The sequence below is a fragment of the Trypanosoma melophagium genome, assembly GCF_022059095.1.
Source record: "Trypanosoma melophagium isolate St. Kilda chromosome Unknown ctg2segment0, whole genome shotgun sequence".
Taxonomy (NCBI): domain Eukaryota; phylum Euglenozoa; class Kinetoplastea; order Trypanosomatida; family Trypanosomatidae; genus Trypanosoma; species Trypanosoma melophagium.
In genome coordinates, this window is record NW_027125149.1 from 1,146,924 (window position 1) to 1,169,188 (window position 22,265).

General features: G+C 40.5%; 9 protein-coding genes across 9 annotated transcripts; all 9 read right to left on the reverse strand.

Moving 5' to 3' along the window:
- Positions 1 to 1,137, reverse strand: LSM04_003791 (Translation initiation factor IF2/IF5; the record flags this gene model as incomplete). Its single annotated transcript, XM_067336521.1, has 1 exon — positions 1 to 1,137. One exon carries the CDS (start codon positions 1,135 to 1,137, stop codon positions 1 to 3), a length of 1,137 nt encoding a protein of 378 aa, XP_067192495.1.
- Positions 1,138 to 1,526: 389 nt separating this feature from the next.
- LSM04_001459 (ATPase) lies at positions 1,527 to 3,863 on the reverse strand (the record flags this gene model as incomplete). The annotated part of the gene is made up of 1 exon (XM_067336522.1): positions 1,527 to 3,863. One exon carries the CDS (start codon positions 3,861 to 3,863, stop codon positions 1,527 to 1,529), a length of 2,337 nt encoding a protein of 778 aa, XP_067192364.1.
- Positions 3,864 to 4,450: 587 nt separating this feature from the next.
- LSM04_007242 (Deoxyhypusine synthase) lies at positions 4,451 to 6,043 on the reverse strand (the record flags this gene model as incomplete). The annotated part of the gene is made up of 1 exon (XM_067336524.1): positions 4,451 to 6,043. One exon carries the CDS (start codon positions 6,041 to 6,043, stop codon positions 4,451 to 4,453), a length of 1,593 nt encoding a protein of 530 aa, XP_067192680.1.
- A 3,334-nt stretch (positions 6,044 to 9,377) lies between these two features.
- LSM04_004180 (START domain) lies at positions 9,378 to 10,277 on the reverse strand (the record flags this gene model as incomplete). Its single annotated transcript, XM_067336525.1, has 1 exon — positions 9,378 to 10,277. The coding sequence occupies one exon, from the start codon at positions 10,275 to 10,277 to the stop codon at positions 9,378 to 9,380; it is 900 nt and encodes a 299-aa protein (XP_067192513.1).
- A 413-nt stretch (positions 10,278 to 10,690) lies between these two features.
- Positions 10,691 to 12,571, reverse strand: LSM04_004469 (Pseudouridine synthase I; the record flags this gene model as incomplete). The annotated part of the gene is made up of 1 exon (XM_067336526.1): positions 10,691 to 12,571. One exon carries the CDS (start codon positions 12,569 to 12,571, stop codon positions 10,691 to 10,693), a length of 1,881 nt encoding a protein of 626 aa, XP_067192531.1.
- A 349-nt stretch (positions 12,572 to 12,920) lies between these two features.
- LSM04_005321 (uncharacterized protein) lies at positions 12,921 to 14,555 on the reverse strand (the record flags this gene model as incomplete). Its single annotated transcript, XM_067336527.1, has 1 exon — positions 12,921 to 14,555. The coding sequence occupies one exon, from the start codon at positions 14,553 to 14,555 to the stop codon at positions 12,921 to 12,923; it is 1,635 nt and encodes a 544-aa protein (XP_067192571.1).
- Positions 14,556 to 15,349: 794 nt separating this feature from the next.
- LSM04_000569 (WD40 repeat) lies at positions 15,350 to 17,419 on the reverse strand (the record flags this gene model as incomplete). The annotated part of the gene is made up of 1 exon (XM_067336528.1): positions 15,350 to 17,419. One exon carries the CDS (start codon positions 17,417 to 17,419, stop codon positions 15,350 to 15,352), a length of 2,070 nt encoding a protein of 689 aa, XP_067192309.1.
- Positions 17,420 to 17,663: 244 nt separating this feature from the next.
- On the reverse strand, positions 17,664 to 19,850 carry LSM04_006274 (Vacuolar fusion protein Mon1; the record flags this gene model as incomplete). Its single annotated transcript, XM_067336529.1, has 1 exon — positions 17,664 to 19,850. The coding sequence occupies one exon, from the start codon at positions 19,848 to 19,850 to the stop codon at positions 17,664 to 17,666; it is 2,187 nt and encodes a 728-aa protein (XP_067192620.1).
- A 534-nt stretch (positions 19,851 to 20,384) lies between these two features.
- On the reverse strand, positions 20,385 to 22,211 carry LSM04_009337 (FAD/NAD(P)-binding domain; the record flags this gene model as incomplete). The annotated part of the gene is made up of 1 exon (XM_067336530.1): positions 20,385 to 22,211. One exon carries the CDS (start codon positions 22,209 to 22,211, stop codon positions 20,385 to 20,387), a length of 1,827 nt encoding a protein of 608 aa, XP_067192792.1.
- Between the last annotated feature and the right edge of the window lie 54 nt (positions 22,212 to 22,265).

A 22,265-nucleotide genomic window follows, 5' to 3' on the forward strand; every position in this document is an offset into this window, starting at 1 on the left:
CTATGAAGCTGCATTCTCCTTTAAATCTCCTGCGTTCAACCATTCAAAAAACGGTTTAGATTTTTCCTTCATCTCTGCTTCCAATTTGGGGTCCAATTTAGAAACAGGCGTGGCATTCAAACACCATTCAGTAATAGACGTATCCTTCAGCACTCCTTCCGTGAAAAGGACAAAAAGAATCACCACCAGCTGATCAGGTTTTAGGCGTTTGGAACAAAGACGGGCACACTCATCAATGGTGGCGTTCTGTAGTTGATTTTCACGTTTCATTAAAGTTGTCTTCACCGCCTCATCAACAGCCCCTCCAAGCATTACAGCTTCAGAAACAGTGGAAAAACGTTTCAAAAGATTTGAGTGACGTCGGAGACCTGCCATGAATTCGTTCTCTGCCATTATAATAGCATTCAGCACAAGCAAAGGACCCATCTTTTCCTTAAGGTTGTAAGATGACATAAGTTCCATGCAGCATCGCATAATCTCCTCCGGTTCTCCCGCGTGTTCCCGCATACAACGTGCAAGTATATCCTGCGGTGGCTCACGTGTATCTTCCAAGTCGGACTTTTGAATGACGGCTCTTCCGCCTGTTGGACCGGCGGCGGCGGCGGCTTCTTTATTATCGCCCCCGCGGGTCTCCGCCGTTCCGGCCCCCTTCTTATGTACGGATTGGGGATTCTTGGCATAGTACGTCACAAGGGCGGTAACGTAGCGTGGATCGAGATCCATTAATTTCATTACTTTACCACAAGCACCGCAAGAGAGGCTAATAGGCGATGAATTCTTCTTGCTGCGCTCGACAAATAATTGCGTTTCAGGGTTTCGGCAGTGACGACATAGAACAAACTTACGAACAAAATCGTAAACCTTTTCCTGAACACGTTCCTCTGTATGACTTCCCATGATAAGAAACTTATCATCCTTCTCTAAGACTGTGCGTTGGGCACCAATTTCAGACTGAAAGAACTTCATGAGAATTGCCTCTGGACGATTAATTGCAAGACATACGTCATGAATATTTGGAAAAACGGTTTTGATACCATTACCACTGCCTTCAACCTTTGTTTGAATAGCAGGCATTTTGTAGCGGTAGTAGATATCGTCCCGCTTTTCGGGATCGATGGGGATCATCGCAACCGACATTTTTACTGTTTTACTCGCTTGCTGCTTTCGTTGTCCTTTTTTCTGTCTTTTCCTTTAGGCACTATTCAACCTTGAAAAGGTAATATAGTTTACACAAGTTCAGATTTAGAAAGGGAGAGAAAAAAAAAAAAAGGAAGGTGAAATAGATTTCACAAGATATATATATACAAATTGATGGATATATAACAGAGGTCCTAGGGGAAAAGGCAGGAGCAAAGAATGACAAAGGGGGGTAAAAAAAAAAAAAAAAAAGAATAGCAATTGGTAAGAATGAGCAAAACCGCGCGTGAAAAGCTCTCCCTCTCTCTTTCTTTCTCCCTCACAAACACAGATATTGTATACATGTTTATACAATAAAATAGAGGAAGAAGAATAAGAAAAATAAAAAATTAACATCGAGACTCCAACTCCTGCAGAAGCTTCTCTAGATTATCATAATTCATTATAAGCTGCTGCAACCACGCGGGGGTCATCACAGTTGCTGTTCCCTCAGCCTCAAAATGTGCAAACATCTCCTCAAGACGTTTTTGCAGTTCAGGAGTCATAGACTCATTATAGTAGTATGTAACAAGCTGCGTTGCTCTCTCTGCGTTGAGTATATCCATATGAATAGCTAATGTAAGGAGACCGGGCTTCCAGAAAACGGCAGGCAATCGATCTATATGATTTGTAGTAAAAATAATAACACGTCCTGCAGGTGAAAAGTTGGGCTCCAGAGCTCGTAGTAGCCCCTCTGGAGAAAGAAAATCACTTGCGAGGAGCTTCTGGTAGGAAAGCAACTGTTTCATTTGATCAGCGGTACTATCTTCACTACTCCCTTCACACTGTTTACTGTTCTCCTCATTAGTTCTATTCTCCTCCTCCTCGCTACCAATAGTATGCGAGGAAGAAGCAATTTTTGTGGTTGTACTACTACTACTACTACTACTACTACTACTACTACTACTACTACTACTACTACTATTACCATTATTATTATTATTATTATTATTATTATTATTATTAGTGGTTGCAGAATCTTTTTTATTTTGCTCCTTTTCATTTTGTGCATTAGTGAGGGCTCTGGAGAAGTCTCGGCGCTGCTCAGCTGACATTTGAAACGAAATCATGTCAGCCACCACATCAATATCTTCAAACACATATACAACCTGATCAGCCGAAAGATCGTAGCACATTGGTGTTTGTTCTTCATATGATGTCCAATCACTCCAGTCGTCATCAGTCTCAACACGTGTTTCACCATGAAGCATTGTTGTACCACCCGTGAGAATTTCATATAGTGCACTATTTGTTTGAATAAACTCAATAGGTATTGCAACAATATGTCGATTGAGAAATGACGCCACACCACGTACCACACTGGTCTTTCCTGTACCTGGTGGACCATATAAAAGGATTAATAACTGCTGTGCTACGCCTGGTACCGCAAATTTTCCTTTTTTCTCCTTAAATTCATTAAGAGTATTAATAAGATTCGATTTCTCATGGAAAAAGAGTGTGTGAAAACTATTCCTGCTTTGCGACAGTAAAGAACGTTGCATATGGAGTCGCTGCGTAACTTCAGATGGTACATATTCTGTACTCTTTATTGCTTCTCCCAACTCCGAATTGGCAGGATAAAAGTAGTACCGTTCAATTGGTTCTACCACTGTAGGATAATACCAGGCATATGCACGTCTGGCAAAATCCAAGATTCGCTCCTTCCCACTCTTACAATCTGTGCATTGTAACACAGCCTGTCGTACCACAAACTGTTTGAATTCCTTTCCTGTGACTCCCATTGAAAGTTTACCATCTGCGTCTGGATATTCCGTATCATCACTGTTGTAACTCCCATCTGTGTCCTCGTTGTCTTGATCACTTTCTTTACTGCCTGATGACGATAATGCTAACTTAACATGTTTGGTATCAAAGTTCAGTGGGAGGAATTCCTTCATAAGCTGCTGTTGAAAATCCTCCTCCTTCTCCTCCCGCTCCTGCTGCTTCTCCCTGCGGCGCGGGACTATTTTGTTTGCCGCCAGTGCCCCACCAGCCACGCGCTGCTGCTGGAAACACACCGTGAGTCCGGGCTCCACCTCCACCGTGTGTCCATCCGCGGGCAGCAGCACAAGTCGGAAGTAACGCCGCAATGTATTCGCCAACCCACCGCGGCGCACCTTCTCCAGTGATGCGATGGGCACAAAGCGGAATTCCGCCGTGCGTAGTAGCCGCACGTCTAGACGTCTAACACTGTCATTACTGCTAGTATTATCATTCGTAGTAGTAGTAGTAGTAGTAGTAACAACATCACTTGTGTGGGTATTCGTCTGCTGTTGTATCTCAGCAGAAAGGGAGAGCAAATGTGCTACATACCGCTCCATCGCGTGAACCAAAAGTTCATTGTCAAAGACAAACTCCTCCGGTTGCTGCGAAAACACATCCACAGCTGCTGCATTCTTTGTACGATGTGTAGAAAAGCATCTTGAGAGGAATCGCATAGCCCATGAAGGCCACGTATCCATCACGAAATGATAGAACTGCCTAGAAAGAGCGACACCACACATCGCCATCAACACATCTCCAATCATATCTAGTGGATGCAACCTCACCGGTCCATCAGTCGTGTGGTGGCCTGACAATGCTTGGAACGCATTAAAGAATATTGTGGCAGCGCCAAGTGGAGAAGATGTCACGTTATCTCCACCTCCACGCAATTGATCAAAACCCAACCACGAAGGAATGTCCATAACACAAGTTGTTATGTGAGGTGGAAATTTCAGAGTATAACCCGTTGTATTTTCTTATTTTATGTTATATAAAATAAACACTTGGTATGAGTTCACTATTGTCTTCTTTTTTTTTCTTTTTTTATTTGGTGGGTGTGCGTGTGTTCGCTATTGTTTTTTTTTTCTTACAATTACCCACTGCAACCAACAATAAGAGGAATGTGTAATTCAATAGCAACCAGGGTTAAAAGAAACACACACACACACAAAGAGAGTATCTGCGCAGGATGTGCAATCCTATGAGAAATATCATACCTCACTAAAGAGAATAGTGAATAATCATATCCATTTTGTTTTTATTCATTTATTTCTTTTTTCCTTTTGCTTTCTCCAACCCTCGATGGTGTTTCGCTTACTTGGAAAAGCAAGAGTAAAAAAAAAAAAACACTGAGACCAACACTTAAAATGGAAATTAAATAAAAACATTATTCAGTTTAAATTCCTTCTAATTTCAGCATAAAGACAACACATAGTGTACAAGTGCAGACATTATTATATGTATGTGGAAATATATTATCTTTCTACACCTATTAAAACAACTATTATCTCTACGCTTTCTGTGGGAGACCCCGTGCGGCCCGAACGTATGGCAGAAACACTTCCGTGATGAGCAGTGGAAACACAAGCGATACTTCCGAGTACATTTTCACATATTCACCACCGAGACGTATTTTTCCCCACGAAATCGCCTCATCGGGCCGTGCACCGGCGTCACTGCCGTCAAACTCCTGCGCGTTGTTAATAAAGATGGTGCTGTCGGCCCCATTGCGCATGAGGTTTGCATTACACACATGATGTTTCACAACACCACCGCCCAGTATGATCATACCCGTGCGCCGGCTGCGCATCGCGAAACGATTAATGCGGTGAATATCTGTAACGAGGTCTAACTGCAGGAGCGGTTGATCAGACTTAAGAATAAACTGCATAATATCTCCATCGGCAAAGGATGGGGAAAATAGAGGCACATCATTCTTTGCGGCCCAGTATAGTACTGTACTCTCTGCACGCCGTTGTGCCTCTTCCGTGATGAAATTCGCTTCTTCTCTCTTTGTTGCAATTTCTGTTTCTTTTTCTGATACTGTTCCATTCATTTCCGCCAGGGCTTCTGAAAAAAGCTCTGGTAACCATTTCCCCGCTAAATACCACACCGTGCTTGGGGGAATAGCCCATGAACAGACATCTTCATAAGGCGCAGGAATGGGACGGGCAGCGCATGCGGCTTTACAACTTTGTTGCAACGCATTCAATCGGAGCACAAGACGATGCATGACAATATCAAATAAAGAAGGTGATGAAAGACTATTGCTCGCAGTATGGTTTCCCCCTTTACTGTAAAAAATATTACCAAAGCGAATATTCATGTTATTAGGTTTGTCGCTCTTTTGATTTTCTTGATCTTGCTTCATCTTCTTCAGTACTTCCTCATTTTCATCCCTGATGGAAATTCCATAGGGTTCACAGGCACGTCGAATATCATGCTCCATCGCACCTCCACTCACAACTAATGTGTGAATGAGTGCCTTTGAGGCAAAGGAGGGTATAGGAATAACCGTATTATTATTATTATTATTATTATTATTACTGCTCCCTGCGTCCAACATCGCATCAGGTAAAACGGCGGGTTCTACACCACTCGAAAGTGGAACACATTCTTTGCATAGAAATCGAATAGCCTCTCTGCAGCCTGTACCGAACAAATTAGCCGTAACACCGACAAATATGCTTGGTTGCACCAACACGGTAGGATTCACTGCATTATCAGTATTATTATTATTATTATTATTATTATTATTATTATTATTATTATTATTATTATTATTATTAGTCTCTTGTACTCCATGCAATTCTCCTGTCGTCTCTGTTGATGTCGACGGTGCTGGTGGCAGTACATTTGATGGTAATTGCGGCTGCAACATCCCCTTGCAGATGTCGACAGCTTGTGCGAAGTGTGATGCCTGAAATCCCGTTGTGGCGTAACGCTGAAATACAGCCGTTGTGCTCTTCAAATCATCTCCCGCCGGTCCATTTACTACCAGCGGCGTCTTTTCCTCCAACGGCGTGGAGGCAGCCGTCATGAGAGAATTGGAGTTAATGTGATCGGAGGACACAAAGACCGCACTGCGGGCTAAATCGGCCATGGTATAAATAATGAAAAATAAGGGACTGTCTATACAAACACACACAGAGAGAAGAGCCAATATATCTATCTATCTATATATATATATATGATTAGATGATTAAAAAAGAAAATTCATTTAAGAAGCAAGTAGAAAATATATTATAAACTTAATTCAAAGTTAGAAATTATACCCTTCTCCCCATCTCACTTCTATACTTTTACCTACCCAAACCAAAGGAAAAAATAAATAAAAAGACAGTATCCATCGTATTGAATTTTGTTCCATATTCAAATATTTTCCCCACGACACAAGGGTATTGTTAATGACAAATGTTTCCACTTGATGAAATCCAACCCCTTCGCGTATTATACAGAAAATGTAGTTTATTCATCAACATTTTCTCTTGTGTTCCCTATGGATTAACCCTAATTTTCCCTTAACGCTCTTACTGAATAATATTGAACGCCTTCTTGTATTCTTAGTCCCCATCAGCATTGACAGAAACAACGATATCCTTGTTGATATACAACGTCTTTACCAGATCTTTCAAGTAGTCTGATGACTGTGTTAATTAGTACTCGCATACTTAAAGAGTGTATACTTTACCGTAGCTCAATCCATAAATGAAGAAGAAAAAGAAAACAACAACACCGTTCCAACTATGTGAGATTTTGTTTCCTTCTTTAGAGCAGTATAGCTACATCAATGAAGACTCAATTACATAGGTATAATGAAAAAGAGATCCTCTTGTGAGTTATGGTATCTTAGCCTTCACCTACGATACTGTCACTAGAGGAAAGGCATTCAACAAAAAAAAAGAGATAAGAAAAGAGAGAAAATAAATAAAATTAAAATATATACTTTACAGCACACGAAACACAAAAAATAGAATAAAAAAAAGAAAAGAGAAAAGAGAAAAGATAATTTTTTTATTTCCACTCTTCATATATTTCTTCCGAAGAAGGTAATTCATATAGAAACCGTTAATCCTAGTGAAGAAAAAAATTTGATTCCTTTCCGATCACTCTCCTTCGCTCTGCTTTCCTACTTACGACCACAGTTTCACTATTTCCTTCAATGAAGAAGTAAACCCGGAAAGCCATCGGCCAATGGTATTCGGCGCTGAAGGGTCCACATAAAGTACTTCCATTCTTTCTTTTTTTTTCCTTTTTCATTGTACTCTCTCTCTCTCTCTTTCGAAAGAAATCTATATTCAGCACTCCTTCATTCTTCCTCTGTTCTTCTTTATCTGCCTTTAGATGTTCTCTCTTCTGTTTTATTTTTTGATTATTATTCGCTTCTTCGTGATTTTTCTTCCATTTTCTCTTATTTCTTGATCTGCCGTCATTACCCACATCTCCCTTCTCTCTTACTCTCATATATATATATATATATATATATATATATATTAACAGAATGCGGTAAGAATAGCAATAAGCAGAAAAACGATAAAACGAAAAAAGAGCGCTGTGCACACAAAGAACAATAACAAACACGCCATAGCCGATCGCAAACGAAACGCAAATAAATAAAAAAGCGAAATTGATTTTTAAAAACTACCACATCGAAAGCACGCAAGCAAGAAAAAAACGAAAAGAAGATGGATGAACGACGAATAAAAAATAACAACAAGAAAAAGTAGGTATCTACAAAAAGATCCTTACTTATTCTTAGTACTCTATATTTCAGTCGTTCACCTCCTTTCTTCAATATTTTTTCTGTTGGGTTCTTTTCATTTGTTTCAATTTCTCTCATTTATTTTTCTTTTTTTTTTTGTCATTTCTCTCCAATGAAAGGTATCCCTCCACAGTTTTCGCGCCCATTCATTTATTTCATAGCACATAGTAAAAAAAAAAACAACAACAACGCATACATAAATGCAGACAGGGATACAATCATATACAACACAATACTTATAAGCGAATGACACCAACATAGAAATATTCATTTTTCCTTCTTTTTATTTTCGCGTGCATATTCATGTGTCCACAGCCACTCGCTTATATAGATAGTAAAACACTGTGTAAAAAAGAGCTCGAGATAGTAAGAGCGACAAAAGAATAATAATAATAATAATAATAATAATAATAATAATAATAATAAGAGACTTGAAAATAGATATACCAAACAAAGTAACTCGAGGGACAAAGAAAAAATGATTCTGTGCTCAGAAAGATCTAAAGTTAATTAGCTACACTCTTTTCGTCTTGCCTTTTCCTCCGACACAAATTCATATACACATATATGTGTCCGTGAAAATTTGTTTGTGTGACAGTGTGCTTGTGTACATGTTTGCCAGTGTACCACAAAAAAAAAAAAAAAAAACAAAAAAAAAAAAACAAAGGAGCGGTTTGAAGAAAACAAGGGTTTCTCGTGGGGACCATTTAGGCAGTCAAAAGCACTGCTACCACTCTTTCTATTGTACTTTCCGGCTGTCCAATTAGAGTTTCCTGCTCCAATAAAGGGGAGAAAAAAAGTTTTCACGAATTTCTAGATAATATGAATACAGATTATTATGCCGTATGTGTGTGTGTAAAGGAGGAGTGTACCACAAAAATGCAAGAAAATATCAAAGGTAATTGAACAGATATAGCTAAAATAAAAACAAATAAAAAGAAATGACAGGAACTGCACATCTTACTGATAGTGCAACTAATACATAGATCTTACAATTTCAATGATGTGCATTTGCCTTCAATAGTCACTCTTTTCTTTTCATTTTCTCTTTTCTTGTATACACTCCTTCAACGAGAAATAAAAATACCACACATGGAATCTTTACACGTACACAGACATACATACATGCATAGATACATACACACGCAAACACCCACACTCACATGCATATATAAATATATATACATAAATATATATATATATATATATATATATATATATATATATATATATATTTATTTATTTATTTAAAAACACACGCACGGAGATAGAAGCAAGAGACTGAAAAAAAAAGACGAAAAAAAAAAAAACAACAACGAAACCACAATAATTTTTTTCTTGAACCAAATAACAGCAACAATCAAAAAAAAAAAAGATTCTTAACAGCAGGGTAGGTACGGAAGACTTTTTATAATAATAAAAACGAAGAAGTGGTATTTAAGAACGAACGCTTCCTTTGGGAGAATGATTCTTAAAATAAAGTCCTTTTTCTTTCCCTTCTCATATATATATATATATATATATATATATATATATATTCGTTTGTTTTCTGTTTTTTTTTTTTCGAATTTTATTGTGCGACCTCCCTCTACTCGGAGTTTTTTCTTTTTTTTCTTTTTCTTGTTTTTTTACCTTTCTTTCTGGATACATCCATACAATAGGAGAGCTCCTGATATCAGTGGCAGTGTATGTTTTCACTTATAGAGTTCATCTCCATACTCTGCTCGTTCTCTTCTCCCTCCAAAGCAGCAGAAATTTCAGCCTCATCCATTTCATTCCTTTCTGGCACATTTCTCTCCAGATTGACCGCCTCTCCATAGAGTACACGTCGGCATGACACCAACTCCTTCCCAATCTCAGACCTAAGCCATCCTATAATGAATGTTGGTGTCCATCCGCGTGGGTTCATGCAGCTCACATAGGTAGCCATTGTGTTATTACCGATCGGCGTAAGTTCCCATCCCCAAAGGCATGAGGCACGTACATGAGTTTTGGATTTCTTTTCGCGTGGTGCGTAATCAATGCTACAGCCATATACATAGTATACATCATCTTCTTCCACGTATTTTTTCTCTGCGAGGAAGACAAACTCGCGTCCTGCTACTGGTGGCGGTGCCCAATATTCATGGTATTGAATATTTGACGTTGGTGTTGGTCTTGCGAGAATCTCAAATGTGGAGAGGTTAGCGGAGTATTTCTTTCTGCTCTCTGAGTCATCTCCGTGCATGGTATCGAGAACCTGCTGCGGTGTGACACCCATAAAAGAGAGAGTGGCCTTTGCAAAGTTGAATGGTCCAATATGTGGGCGTGTGAAGAGATGGAGATCACCGCCCTTGTCGGGGTCCTGGTAGTCGACGAGCTGCCAGCGGTGCTCGGCGTCGTTCTCGAGGAGGTCCTTCGCGGCCGCAAAGATGTTGGCGAGAAGTTCCTGCACGCGGGGAGTGTCGTCGGCGTCCTCCAGGCGCTGCAGCGGGAGGGCGCAGGGGTACGCCGGCTGTTCGGTGCCGGCCGCGAGGCCCGTCTTCGCCGCCGTGCGGTACGCCGCCCGGCCAACCTGCGATACAACGTCCCACATACTTTTTCGGTTTAGATACGGTTAGAGGAGTTAATACTAATACTAATACTACTATTAGTACTAAATAATAATAATAATAATAATAATAATAATAATAATAATAATAATAATAATAATAATAATAATAATAATAATAATAATAATAATAAGGGGAGTTGTGTGTTCGCTTTCTAGTTCTCACCTGCCGCTATGCTTGCGTGTAGACCTGCTCTGAGGGGACAAAGAGAAAGAGAGAAAGAAAAAGAAAAAGAGAAGAAAAGAGAGAATGTCCATAGGGGTTGGTGGCAGAGGAGTGCCATCGTACGGTATTCCTATTGGAATTTATAAATAATAATTATAATTAAATAGGAAGCAAAATAGCAAAAAAAAAAGAAAAATAGTATAAGTGAAATGCGTTTATCCTTTTCCGCGTATTAGGGTAGTTCAATCCTACACGCTAGACGTAAAACGTGTCGTAGAGAACGCATCCATCGCCCCATCATATCACCCACCATCTCATTACGTAATACCACAGCTACAATCTTACGACGAAACTCTGAAACCGCGTTTTCATCCACACGATCAAGATATACACCGTCCTTGTTGCCACCATTACGTCCCTCACGCTGAATGCGCTCAAGGCGGTAATTATATCGCTGAAAGTCGAGATTTGAAAGAAAAAGACCATTCGCCGGCACCATCGGCGTGCCGCAACGTACAGATTTGTTCAGTAAATGATTCCTCAAATACTCTGGTGGTTGGCCAGCGGCACACATAGCGGAAACTGCTCCAATCATTTTTCGTATTTGGTTAAACATAAAACTCTGTCCATGTAATTCCACACGTACCACCTCAATTCCAACATTTTTCTTCGTGTTATCTTCTTCTTTGTTTTCGCTAGAAGTATTACCATAAATACGCAACATATGATCTCGCATATCTCGACGTTGTTGCTCAAGTTCAGTATTATCCCTTTCTTTTTCTGGTTGAACTTTTTCGTCATCCGGGGAATAACTCCGAGACGGATTCCATTCTTGCAAAGTTGCAAGCAATGTACTATCAGCAGGGTCTACAATAAAGGGATCGCTAACAGTTACAGAAGTGATATAACGTGCAGACGAAGGATCACTTGCACGTCCACCAGGAGTAAAATTGTGGTACCAGTGAGTTCCTTCAAACTCCCGAAATATACTTCGTACATGCTCTAGCCGATCAGCTGATAAACGGTACTGCGCCACGTCGTGCATAGTATTTTCAGGGATAGTACGAAACACCAGCATTTTCTCAAATAGACCATCATGAAATTTCTCAACAGTTACATCCGCCTTTGTTTTATTTTCATTATCAGTACCGTTATCCTTACTGTTGTAGCTGTCATTGTCATCATCCTTTTCTTTTTCCTTTTCGCCGCAATCATTATTATTATTATTATTATCATCGAGCTGTTCATTATCATTTAGCTCTTCATTCGTATTATTTTTCTTGATACCCTCACATTCTTTCTCTGTCTCCTCACGAAAGCGTTTCATTCCTGACTGATTTACAGAACGAGTGCTTGTCGTCCCATCTAGTTTAGTATTATTTCCACGCCCAACTCCAAGCATTCCAACCTCCTCTAATGTCGGTCGTGAGGGGGCAACAGCAGGGGGAAAGTATCTATTGCAGTACTCTTCATGACTCATAAATGCAAAAGTGGGCAAATAGTACTCGTAAGTTCGTGCCCCACACATCATATAAGCATTGAAACTACGAGTAACTGGAACAATATCATACACAATAATATCATTTGGTAATACTTCTGTTAGTAGACGTTTCGCTTCCAGAGTGTCATATTCCGTAGTTGAACCTTTTGCGTATGGGAGCATAATATTTACCGAAATAACATTACGTAGAGCATGAACGCCCTTATCAGTACGACTAGCACGTTCCCAGTTAAGTTTTTGTTGAACTTTTTCCTGATCATAGTTTTCTTTTGAAATCATATCAGTTTGGTGTAGTGCTCGAAGTAATTCCTCCTCAACAGTTGGGTAGTCTGGCAAATGGTTCCACTGAAGACCACAATAGCGTTCCCCAATGTATCCAAATATGATGGCAACCTTCCGCTTTGGTCGCTTCGTTGATGACCCGTCTCTCATCACTTCATTTTCTCTTGTTTCTACGGTAGAAGAAGTCCCAGGAGGAGGAACTACAGCATCTATCCCAGCATCAGAAGGAACAACAGCAGCATTAGTACTAGTAGTAGTAGTAGTAGTAGTATTCAAAGGAGAACTGTTGTTATCGTTCTCTGCGAGACCCATGACTCCACTGCTGCTCATGTAATTGAAGTAAGGGTGGTGGGAGAAAGAAAAAGAGAGACCGGGTGGCACTAAGAATGAAAGAAAGAGATATGAAGAAAACAATAAAAAATACAGTTTTTTTTTTTTTTTTTTTGGAGGGGGTATCAAAGATAATTATAAACAACCGCAAAACGTTGTCATCCATTGAAATAGTCAAAAAAACCAGGTGTGGGAAAGTAAAGTAGGGAAGGCAAACAAATCGTTACAAGTTCACTGACATATACAGAAATGATCATTCCTTCCTTTCTTTTTTTTTTTCTGTACATATAACTTATGAAAACCAAAAAAGACGAATATTCCATGCGCCAAAAAAAAAAAGATACAAAGATTAGATTATACTTTCAGGTGAAGGTGGACTGTTACTGAGTGATCTTTGAACTCGCCTACTACGGCGTCGAGCCTCAACATAGCGTCCAATCATGAGTAAAAACTCTCCATTTCTCATCATCTCACTAGATGCTGCACATATCTTCTCCCGTTCCCTCTCCGAAAAATTATCCCAGAAAGCAGAAAGCGCAAGCAGTGCGTGTCTTACTACCTCTGCGAAGTGCACTGGAAGTTTACGTTGTAATTTTGAATTTGTCATTGACCAAAAACTGGAGCTATGGCAACCACGACGAGAGACGCGTGATTCACCTTCGTTTGTAAGACACGGCAGAATAGCCGTCTTAATCTCTTGTTGCATCGCCCTAAATATACGTTCACCATTTGATAGTGGACCTGGTCCCACAGCAGATAATTGCAGGCGATTCACTTGTCGCAATTTTGCTATATCAAGCTCATAGTTTACAACAATAGACTTCAAAAGAGTAAGAATGCGTGTTAGACGTTGTGTGTCTGATGTTGCCTGCATTACATACTGTGTGAGTTCGTCGTCGTCATCATCATCGCCATCTTTCTCTGTTTCACCATATTGGAGACGTGTTAAACAATCAACAGCGTACTGCAGTCGCAATGCTCTGTACTGAGTATCTGCATCCGCGGCAACCGCCTCAGAATGTAACAAGGATGACAACAACTGACGATGGGCACCACTGCGAGGTTCATTTTCCATCTGCTGCTGATACTGTTGTTGTTTTAAAGTGGCTGCTTCTAAACGTGTTGTGTAACCACACTTTTCTGCCGTCTGTTTTGCAAGTAACACAACGTGTTGGCGATTATGTGATTCATGTATTTCATGCAATAGTGAATTTTCTTCTGCGTCTTGTAATCCTGCATTATTATCTGCCGCTGCTGCTGCAGCCGTCGCCGATTGCTCCATTCCCTCCAGTAGTGCAAGCCACTCTTCGCTTGAGTTGAATAATTCATCAAAGAGTTCACGTAAGGCGTCAAAGGCTTTACGGTCTTTTAGAGCTACATGTGCAGTGTGTGATATACGTTCTACACCACATCGCAGCTGCTCTTGAAGAATAGCGGCTAATTCATTCTTGCGTCGGAGCTCTGATACCTCATCCCGCAGCGCATCTCGTCGATGGATGATATCATCTAGTAATACACCCCCACTATACATTTTACAGCTGTTATTATTGTTACTGTCATTATTATTATCATTGTTATGAGGAATCTCTAGAACTTCTTCAATTCCGTACGTTAATGTATTTGCAATATCTTGCTGCTCATCAGGAGCAACACAGCCCCCAAGAGATAATGACGATGCACAAGGCGGTGTCTGTGCCGCACTACATTTTTGTTGAGTAGCAGTAATACACCATTGCTCAAATTCAGCATCATCACAGTCTCTTTCTTCCTGCACGTGTTCTCTGCGGAGACGTTGAAGTGTGGCGAGTGCAGAGCACGTTGATAAGTCCGTCTTGCTCTTGTTGCTGAGGTGCGATTGTACATCCGCTGCAAGGGAGTTGCTTAACCTCACTAAATCACGTAAAAGTGTTTCTCGTTGTCTTGCAGCAGCATGCATCCCCGCCGTAGAGGAGCACAACTGCCTCCAGTTAGCCATGAGAGGCATCAGTCCAAATAAACATATATTATATATATATATATATATATATATATAATCACACAACCCGTATTACTATCGAAAGACCCACAATAGTAGGTGTAGCAAGAGGAACAACAACAACAACAACAGTAATAAAGAATATAACTGGGTGGTTCCTTGGTTTGGTAGGCAGTCGCTAATTGTAGTTGTAATTTATTTATTTTTCCCCTTCCAGGACACAATAAAAACAACGAGAAAAAAAAATAAGAAAAGCAAAGCTGAAAGTAATTATTGCATGCAATACATGGTGAAAAGAAAGACAAATAAAAAAAAAGGCATATAAAACATATATATATATATATATATATATATATATATATATATATATATATAATAAACAACGAAGGAAAAAAAAAAGCGACATAAATGCACCACAAATATGCGGAGGTAAATGAAAGCGAAAAAAAAAGAAAAATACAATAAAAAAAAGCAAATTGACGGCATGTATTGATAGCCATCTTTCAGCTCTGCACTACAATTCTATACATTCCGTCAACTTTGCCAACAATACTTTTTTTTTCAATTCTTTCTTTCCTTCGCTCTCGTGGTCATTCTATGTGCTCTATTTTTAAGCGTTTGCGTATTTGTAGGCTCTTGTTAGTTCTCTCTTTGAGAATTTCCTTTTTCTCAGTTTTTTTCGTTTCTTTTCTCTCCCTTTTTTTTTCTTTTAGTAAATGAGGGTGCTCGTGAACCAACAGGTAAATTAAAAAAAACGCAGCACAGAGGAGGAAATCATAATATGTATAAGAATTCCTTCACCTCTAGTTTTTCTTCTTTTTCTTCGTAATTCCTTCTCTCTTTAGCTGACGCCTTTCATCAGACGCCTTGACCTTTTTCGTACTCTTCAAAGGACGTTCTTTCTTGCTTTTACCCTCTGCAGAGCGATTTGTCTTGGACTTTTTATTCTTTTTCTTTGAGTTCATATGGGAGTCACTCTCCTCCTGCGGGGCGTTGAACTGCATTTGACCGTCTTCTCCAATAGTAAACAGACATGCACCATCACCATTTTCACCATCATCATCATCATCATCATCATTTTCAGGTAAAGAGGCACCATCACTCTGAATACTGGTATTAGACTCCATAATTCTGTCGCCAGGAGCATCAGCATCGGCACCAGCCAGAACAGAATCTGTGGATTCTTCCTCTTCTTCACCATCCTTAAAACCGTACAACTCCGCTGGGATGTGTTGCACGCTTGTGCAAGATGCAAATTCACGCAATGTGTTGTCGTTAAGGGGGACAACATACGCAGCGTTTAGTGCACTACGTTTCACAACCCAACGGCCCAATCTTGGTTCCTTGCTACAACCGATGAGAAGCACGTCACTAGTGCGGGAAAAATGTAAAGAAGTAACAATAGCATCTACCGGAATTGATGCTAAACATTCAAACTTTGTTGTGGATGATATTGCTGCTGCATCGTTGGTGGTTTTTTCCGTCTTTTTATTCCCATCTGGAGTGGTGAGACGCCAGATACGCACAACACCGTCGTAACTTGCACTGGCTGCCACATCTGAGTACGGCAATGCCGCCACCGCTGTGATTGGATTGGGATTTTGCCGTCGATGTTTTTCCTCCTGGTGTTGTTGTTTGTCTTCCTTTTCGTGTCTTTCACCATTTTCCTGTATCGTTTCTTCAAGTTCCACCTTTTCTAGTCCTGTACCGTCTCCTGTAAATCCGTAACCATGCGCTGCCTCTCGCACAGCGATTGGCTTACGTCTGTTTACGTCAAACACGAGGAGCGCTCCATTTGCCGCTCCACATATGACAATATTGTCGTTCAACATTGCCACACACTCCAGCACAACCTTCACACCAAAGTGTACGCTAGAGGCAAACTCCTGTTGTGTTGCAGCATCAACTTTCCAGTACCGCATTGCACCGTCCTCGCCAACTGTCGCACAGCGCTCGCGCTTAAGGCAGTGAATGCCAAGAATACGACCTTGGTGACCGAACAATTTGTCCTCACAGATCATTTGTGGCACCGACCAAACCCGCAGTGTTTCATCGTTGCTGCAACTATAAAGTGTATCATGGCGAAATGCCAAACCAGTCACAGCGCCGTGATGCATTGTAAGAAATCCCATATGTTTTCGTGTAGCAGTAACCCACACGCTTATTGTGCCATCTGCGGCACCAGCGGCAATATAAGACGTAACACTTGTGTCAACGGTACTACGCTCAAAGAGGGCGCGCTGCGAGGGACGCACACCACGGGTGTCAGAGACCGCAATAGTTAGCACTGGTGCAGGTAAATACGGACTGAGTAAGGACTTCTGTGAAGTTACAGAGTTTTGTTGTTGTTGCCCTTGCGAAGGCGATGAACTGCAGTTTAACTCGGCCACATATACGGCGCCTGACTTATCGCCAAGGACCACCAAATCGGAGCCAAAACTACATACTGCCGTTACTGCGTTGCTGTTGTGGCCTACACGCACCATTTTAACACCAAGTGAAGAAGCGTTATCAACACTGACGTGATCACTCTTCTTCTGAAGCGTTGACTCTTGTTCTTGTTGCTTCTGCAAGAAAGCCGCTATATGTGGGGCCAAGACACGCGTTTTTGTTCCTGCTGCCAGCGCTGCCTCCTCCCGCAGTTGTCGCTGCTGTTCGTCAAACAAGTCGGCGTCGAGGTCGTCGTCGAACTCCAACTCCTGCAGTCGTGTGTTCACGTGATCGCCAATCGCCCGCAGCACCGCCGCGGGGTCCTCCGTGACGTTCGGCGTTTCGCCCCGCTCGCCACGTTGACGTTTTGCCCGCAGCGCATCGCCCGTCCGCCCTGCCGCCGCCACCGCCTGCCGCCGCTCCGCCTCCTTCTTTGCCAGCATGGAGAACTACCCTCTATTAGTTAGAGAGAGAAATAGAGAAATATATATATATATGAGAGCAGTGAAAGGGGAAAGAGGAAACCTATTGTGAGAAAACACACATTAGGTGCAGAAAATTATAAGCAATAATAAAAAGTAAAAAGAAAAAGAAAAACAAGCGGCCTAAGCTGGGAGCACGAATAATATATATATATATATATATTATTTTTTTTGAATACCTTACTCATCTCCGATCATTACAGTGCTATCTTCGGCCACCACGTACTTGCTGAAAGGAGAGTTCGCCTTCGTAATCCACCAGTTTTACCATTACACGCATCGCACACCGAAGCATCTTTTGTTTTGGTACATCTGGTAAAAAGATAAGCATAAGCTCACGAACACTATTGCAGGCAGCTATTGCCCCATTCAATGATACCGGAACAGTAGTGTCATAATCTCTCGTTTGACGCGATGATGATGATGAATTGTTGTTACAGTTATTGGATGTGGTACAAAACTGCTGCATAATAGATGCTACCAAAGTTGGTGTTGGCCACATAACGACAACGTTCACACCCTCTGTATGAAGTAGTAGAAGTGGTTCAGGTAATTGTGAGTGATGTGCAAGCTGATCTCGTCGTCTAACTACCAAACGCAATTGTCGTTTACGTTCTTGCACACTAAAACGCATAGCTGATGAGGGCTCACTGTACACAATTCTCGATGATCCCTCACTGCCTGTTTGACCTCTAAAAATCATGGCAAACCATTGTAGCCCATCCTCGTGAATGAACGACATAGATGTCGTATAGTTCCAGCCAGTAGTACTAGTTGAAAAAGAAGGGAGATTTGTGTCTTCAACATTAACTCTTTCTGACTGCTTCTGTTCATTTTCTTGTTCCTGATCCTTTTGCTTTTTTAGTCGTCCAGCCATTTCCAATAATTGAGACATTTTCTGATGCTGTAAGGCCGCCGCTCTTGTATTTGCTGAAACAAGAGATAAAGGAATATTTTCCCGGAGAGAAAGTTCCTCCTCTAGTGAACTAATTACGGATATTAATCCACGTGCCATTTGGTATGACTGTTCTGCCAAAAATGTAAAAATACCTTGGCTTACAGCAACATGTACTAGTAATAATCCCTCTGACTTGGTATAGGCCGCTGGAGTTTCATTAAAAGAATTACTGATATCAACAGCACACACACCAAGAGATTGTGACTGCGTTTGTGTTTCCTCATCTCTCGATTCAACATCCACTCCTATTTCTTGATGAGATTGCCTAGTTACCAAACGATCTGCAGCATCAACAGACGCCGAACCCTCACGAGTATGTTGAGACTCACGCGCCATCACACTCATGTTAGTGCAATAACACCATAAATAACCCGTACTATTGTAGCGGGGTAAACAAATGGGGGCCCATATTTCCCCCTCTTGTGAATGAGCAAGACAACGGACAAAGTTCAATAAAAGAAGTGCATCATCGATATGAAGAAACGCATCAGAGTTAGCTGGTCCAACTGCACACACAATACGTCCACGGAAAACAAAAAAACTAAAAATATGATGTTCTGCTGCTATCGTGTCCACATGTCTATCCGTATTATATTCGTTTGTAAAAGATGAACCGTGATGACTTGCAAGAAGTCTCTCAAGCATTCGACGACGGGCCACTGAAAGAGGTGCAGCAGAAAGACAACGAAACAAATAACACTCTTCATTACTATTACGTCGTATAAGCTGTTGTAATACCCCAATATCAGCAGAGGATATAAGGCGTCGTAAGTCATAAGATGGACATCGTGTAAGAATATCACCTACATTTGGTAAAAGACTAAGAAGTTGAAGATGCAACTGTCGCATCTGTCGCATACAACTACGCGGTGACTCACCTGTACGTGTCACCAAGACATAATATAATTCCCCTTCCACATGGAAATATATACAAAGATCACCTGCTGTGACACAACGTAAACCATTTCCTTGTTGATGCTTAAGTGTTGTACCACTGTTAAAACGCTGCTGTGCCATATTAATAAGTACTTGAAACACACCAAAGATATCAGTAAATTCATTCTCACAGCCATAACGTGTAAATACAGGTTTACCTGAACTAGTTAATATAAAGACATGTTTTTTGTGATTTCGAAGAATATCACCTGTCATCATAGAAGATGATTGTAACGGCTGAGGGTTATGAGTCGGGGAAGATTTTAAAGAAGAAGGAGTGCCTTCAGTTTCTTTTTGTGGTACTGAATACGATAATTTTTTTTCTATCTTTGAGCTTTCTACTTCTTTTGATGTTTCCGATGATTCTGTTTCCCTTACTACTAAACCACGATTAGCAGAAAGTCGTAGATGCATATTAGTTGCAACACCAACTTCTTCTTCTTCTTCACTTTCATTATTACTACCATTTAAATTATCATCTACTGTAGAAAGGTCCATGATGCCAAGACCAATATTCTGCATCGTATCAGTGATACTCTCTTGATGTCTCGTTTCGTTCTTGCAAGAATTATACCCTGACTTTTGTAGGTGAGATTCATCCATTTTCGTTATTTGTCACTAAGTATTATTATTTTTTTTTTCGTATATATATATATATATATATATATATGCGTCTGTAAAGATGTTTATATCACCTTTCTTAATCTATCTGTGTCCACCCCTTTTTCTTTTGTGAGGAACAGAAACTGTAACATATATATAAAAGAAAGAAAACGAAAAATAAAAGAATATTGAAGTGTATAGAAATACAAGCCATGAAGTAACACTCCAAAATGTGGTACTACAAAGATGTAAAAAACATAATAGAACGGAGAAAAATAAAATGAAGGCTAATAAATACATATGTGAACAGGTAAAAAAAAAGCAAATAAACGAATAAGAAAAAAAAAATATATATATATATATATATATATATATATATATATATATATATAGATAGATAGATAGATAGATACGTATTGATATTTACTTTTAGAGAAGGCCACCGCGGACAATTTGGCCATTCTCTTCGCTAAATGTTGGGACAGAGAACCATGTGGGTGGGTACCACACAGCCCGTGTAAAAAGGAAATAAAACATTAACTCATAGAGGAAGAACTGGTAATAGGCCGCATTTAAAAATCCACGAACATCAATCCAAGCCAGATTATCCCAAATATGATGATTGGTCATCAATAGTGGAGCATCATTCACCGTAAATAAACAATTTTTATCATTATCAGTTTTAGCATTTACCCCACCATATAACATTTCTGGCCACATCGCACGCCAAGTTGTCATAACAATATGAAATGAAGAATATCCATTGTATTTAGCAAGTCCTTTAATTGTATCAGCTTTAGATACTACTGAGTTTTCTTCTGAAAGACGAGCTGCTTGTAGCACTTGACGAACATTATGACTTACCACAGGAACTTGTGCAAAAACAGCACCATAACTCTTTACAGTTGGCAATGCTGCGCAATCACCGATTGCAAATATATTTGCATAACTTCGGTGTTGTAGTGTATGATGATGTACATCAACAAACCCCTCGGCCTCCTCGCTACTTAGTCCACTCTCACGAATAAAAGCGGGAGCAGCAAGAGGAAGATCCAGCACAAGTAGTTGATACGGCACCACACGTTTCTCTTTAGTGGTGTAATTGTATAATGTTGCCTCGCTGCGCCGTGGATCAACGTGTGTGAGGTATGAAGACGTGATAAAGTCCACACCACGATTGCGCCAAAAGGACATGATACCTTCATTTAATGTGGCAGGAAAAACATCACTTGGTTGTTGGTCTGCCGTAACAGCAATGTATGGGCAGAAAGATAGTTTATTAAAGAAGCACAAATAACGCCAGATAGTATTTACTGTCCCAATAAAGGTACCATCATGTTGACGTGAGGGGTAACGCATCTTTGCACCTGCAATAAAAGAAGCAGGAGGTACCTTTATATGTAGAACAGTTCCACTAAACAAGTGCGCAAGACAGTCACGTGTAATACCTGGGTTCACGGCAATACGGTGTCGATCTACTTGTGATGGAGAAAGAAATTCTTGCAACGGACCCAACACTCGTTCTGCACCACACGCAATAACAAGTGCATCATATTGATAACGACGTTCTACAAGACCTTTAGTTCCACTATTTTTTTTATCAGGACCATATAACTTCAAAACTCGCAAAACAGTGATAAACAATGACGTGGAAGACTTCAACGCTGATGATATTGTCGTTGTTTTTGCTATGTTAGTTAATCTTGTTGTTGTTGTTGTTACTGCTGCTTCTGCAGTCGCTGCTGCTGCCGTCGAGTCAATAGAATTAGTGGGATGCTCAAGCACAACAACTTCATTCTTTGAAGTATCAACACGAATCACCTCACCACGTACTAGGAGTGCATCACGTGTTACATTCCATGTGGCAGGTGAACGCAAAAAATCAACACCACCAGTCGTGTTAAGATCATAACTACGATGGCCAACATGTGCAAGTGGAACCATGGCTTGAAATACATGTTTTTTATCTTGTTCAATCACTGTCACGTGGAGATCCGGTGAAGCATTTGCAAGACTTGCTGACAATGCTGATCCAGCAGCTCCAGCTCCAATGATAACAACTCGCTGTCCTCGTCGGTAGTGTCGCAATAATCCCTCGGGTCGCCGTTGACGTTCCCGTGTTTTCTCAAGTGCAAAGTATGATGCCATTAAGACGGTAAGAAATGCAAAACCAGCGGATGCAGTAATAAAACGTCGTGATTTTTGTACTGCAAAAGGATTTTCCTTCTCTTTTTTCGGTCCTTTGGGAAGATACATCCTGTAAACACCACTGCTAACACTATTATCAATAATGATAGGGTCAGAAAAAAA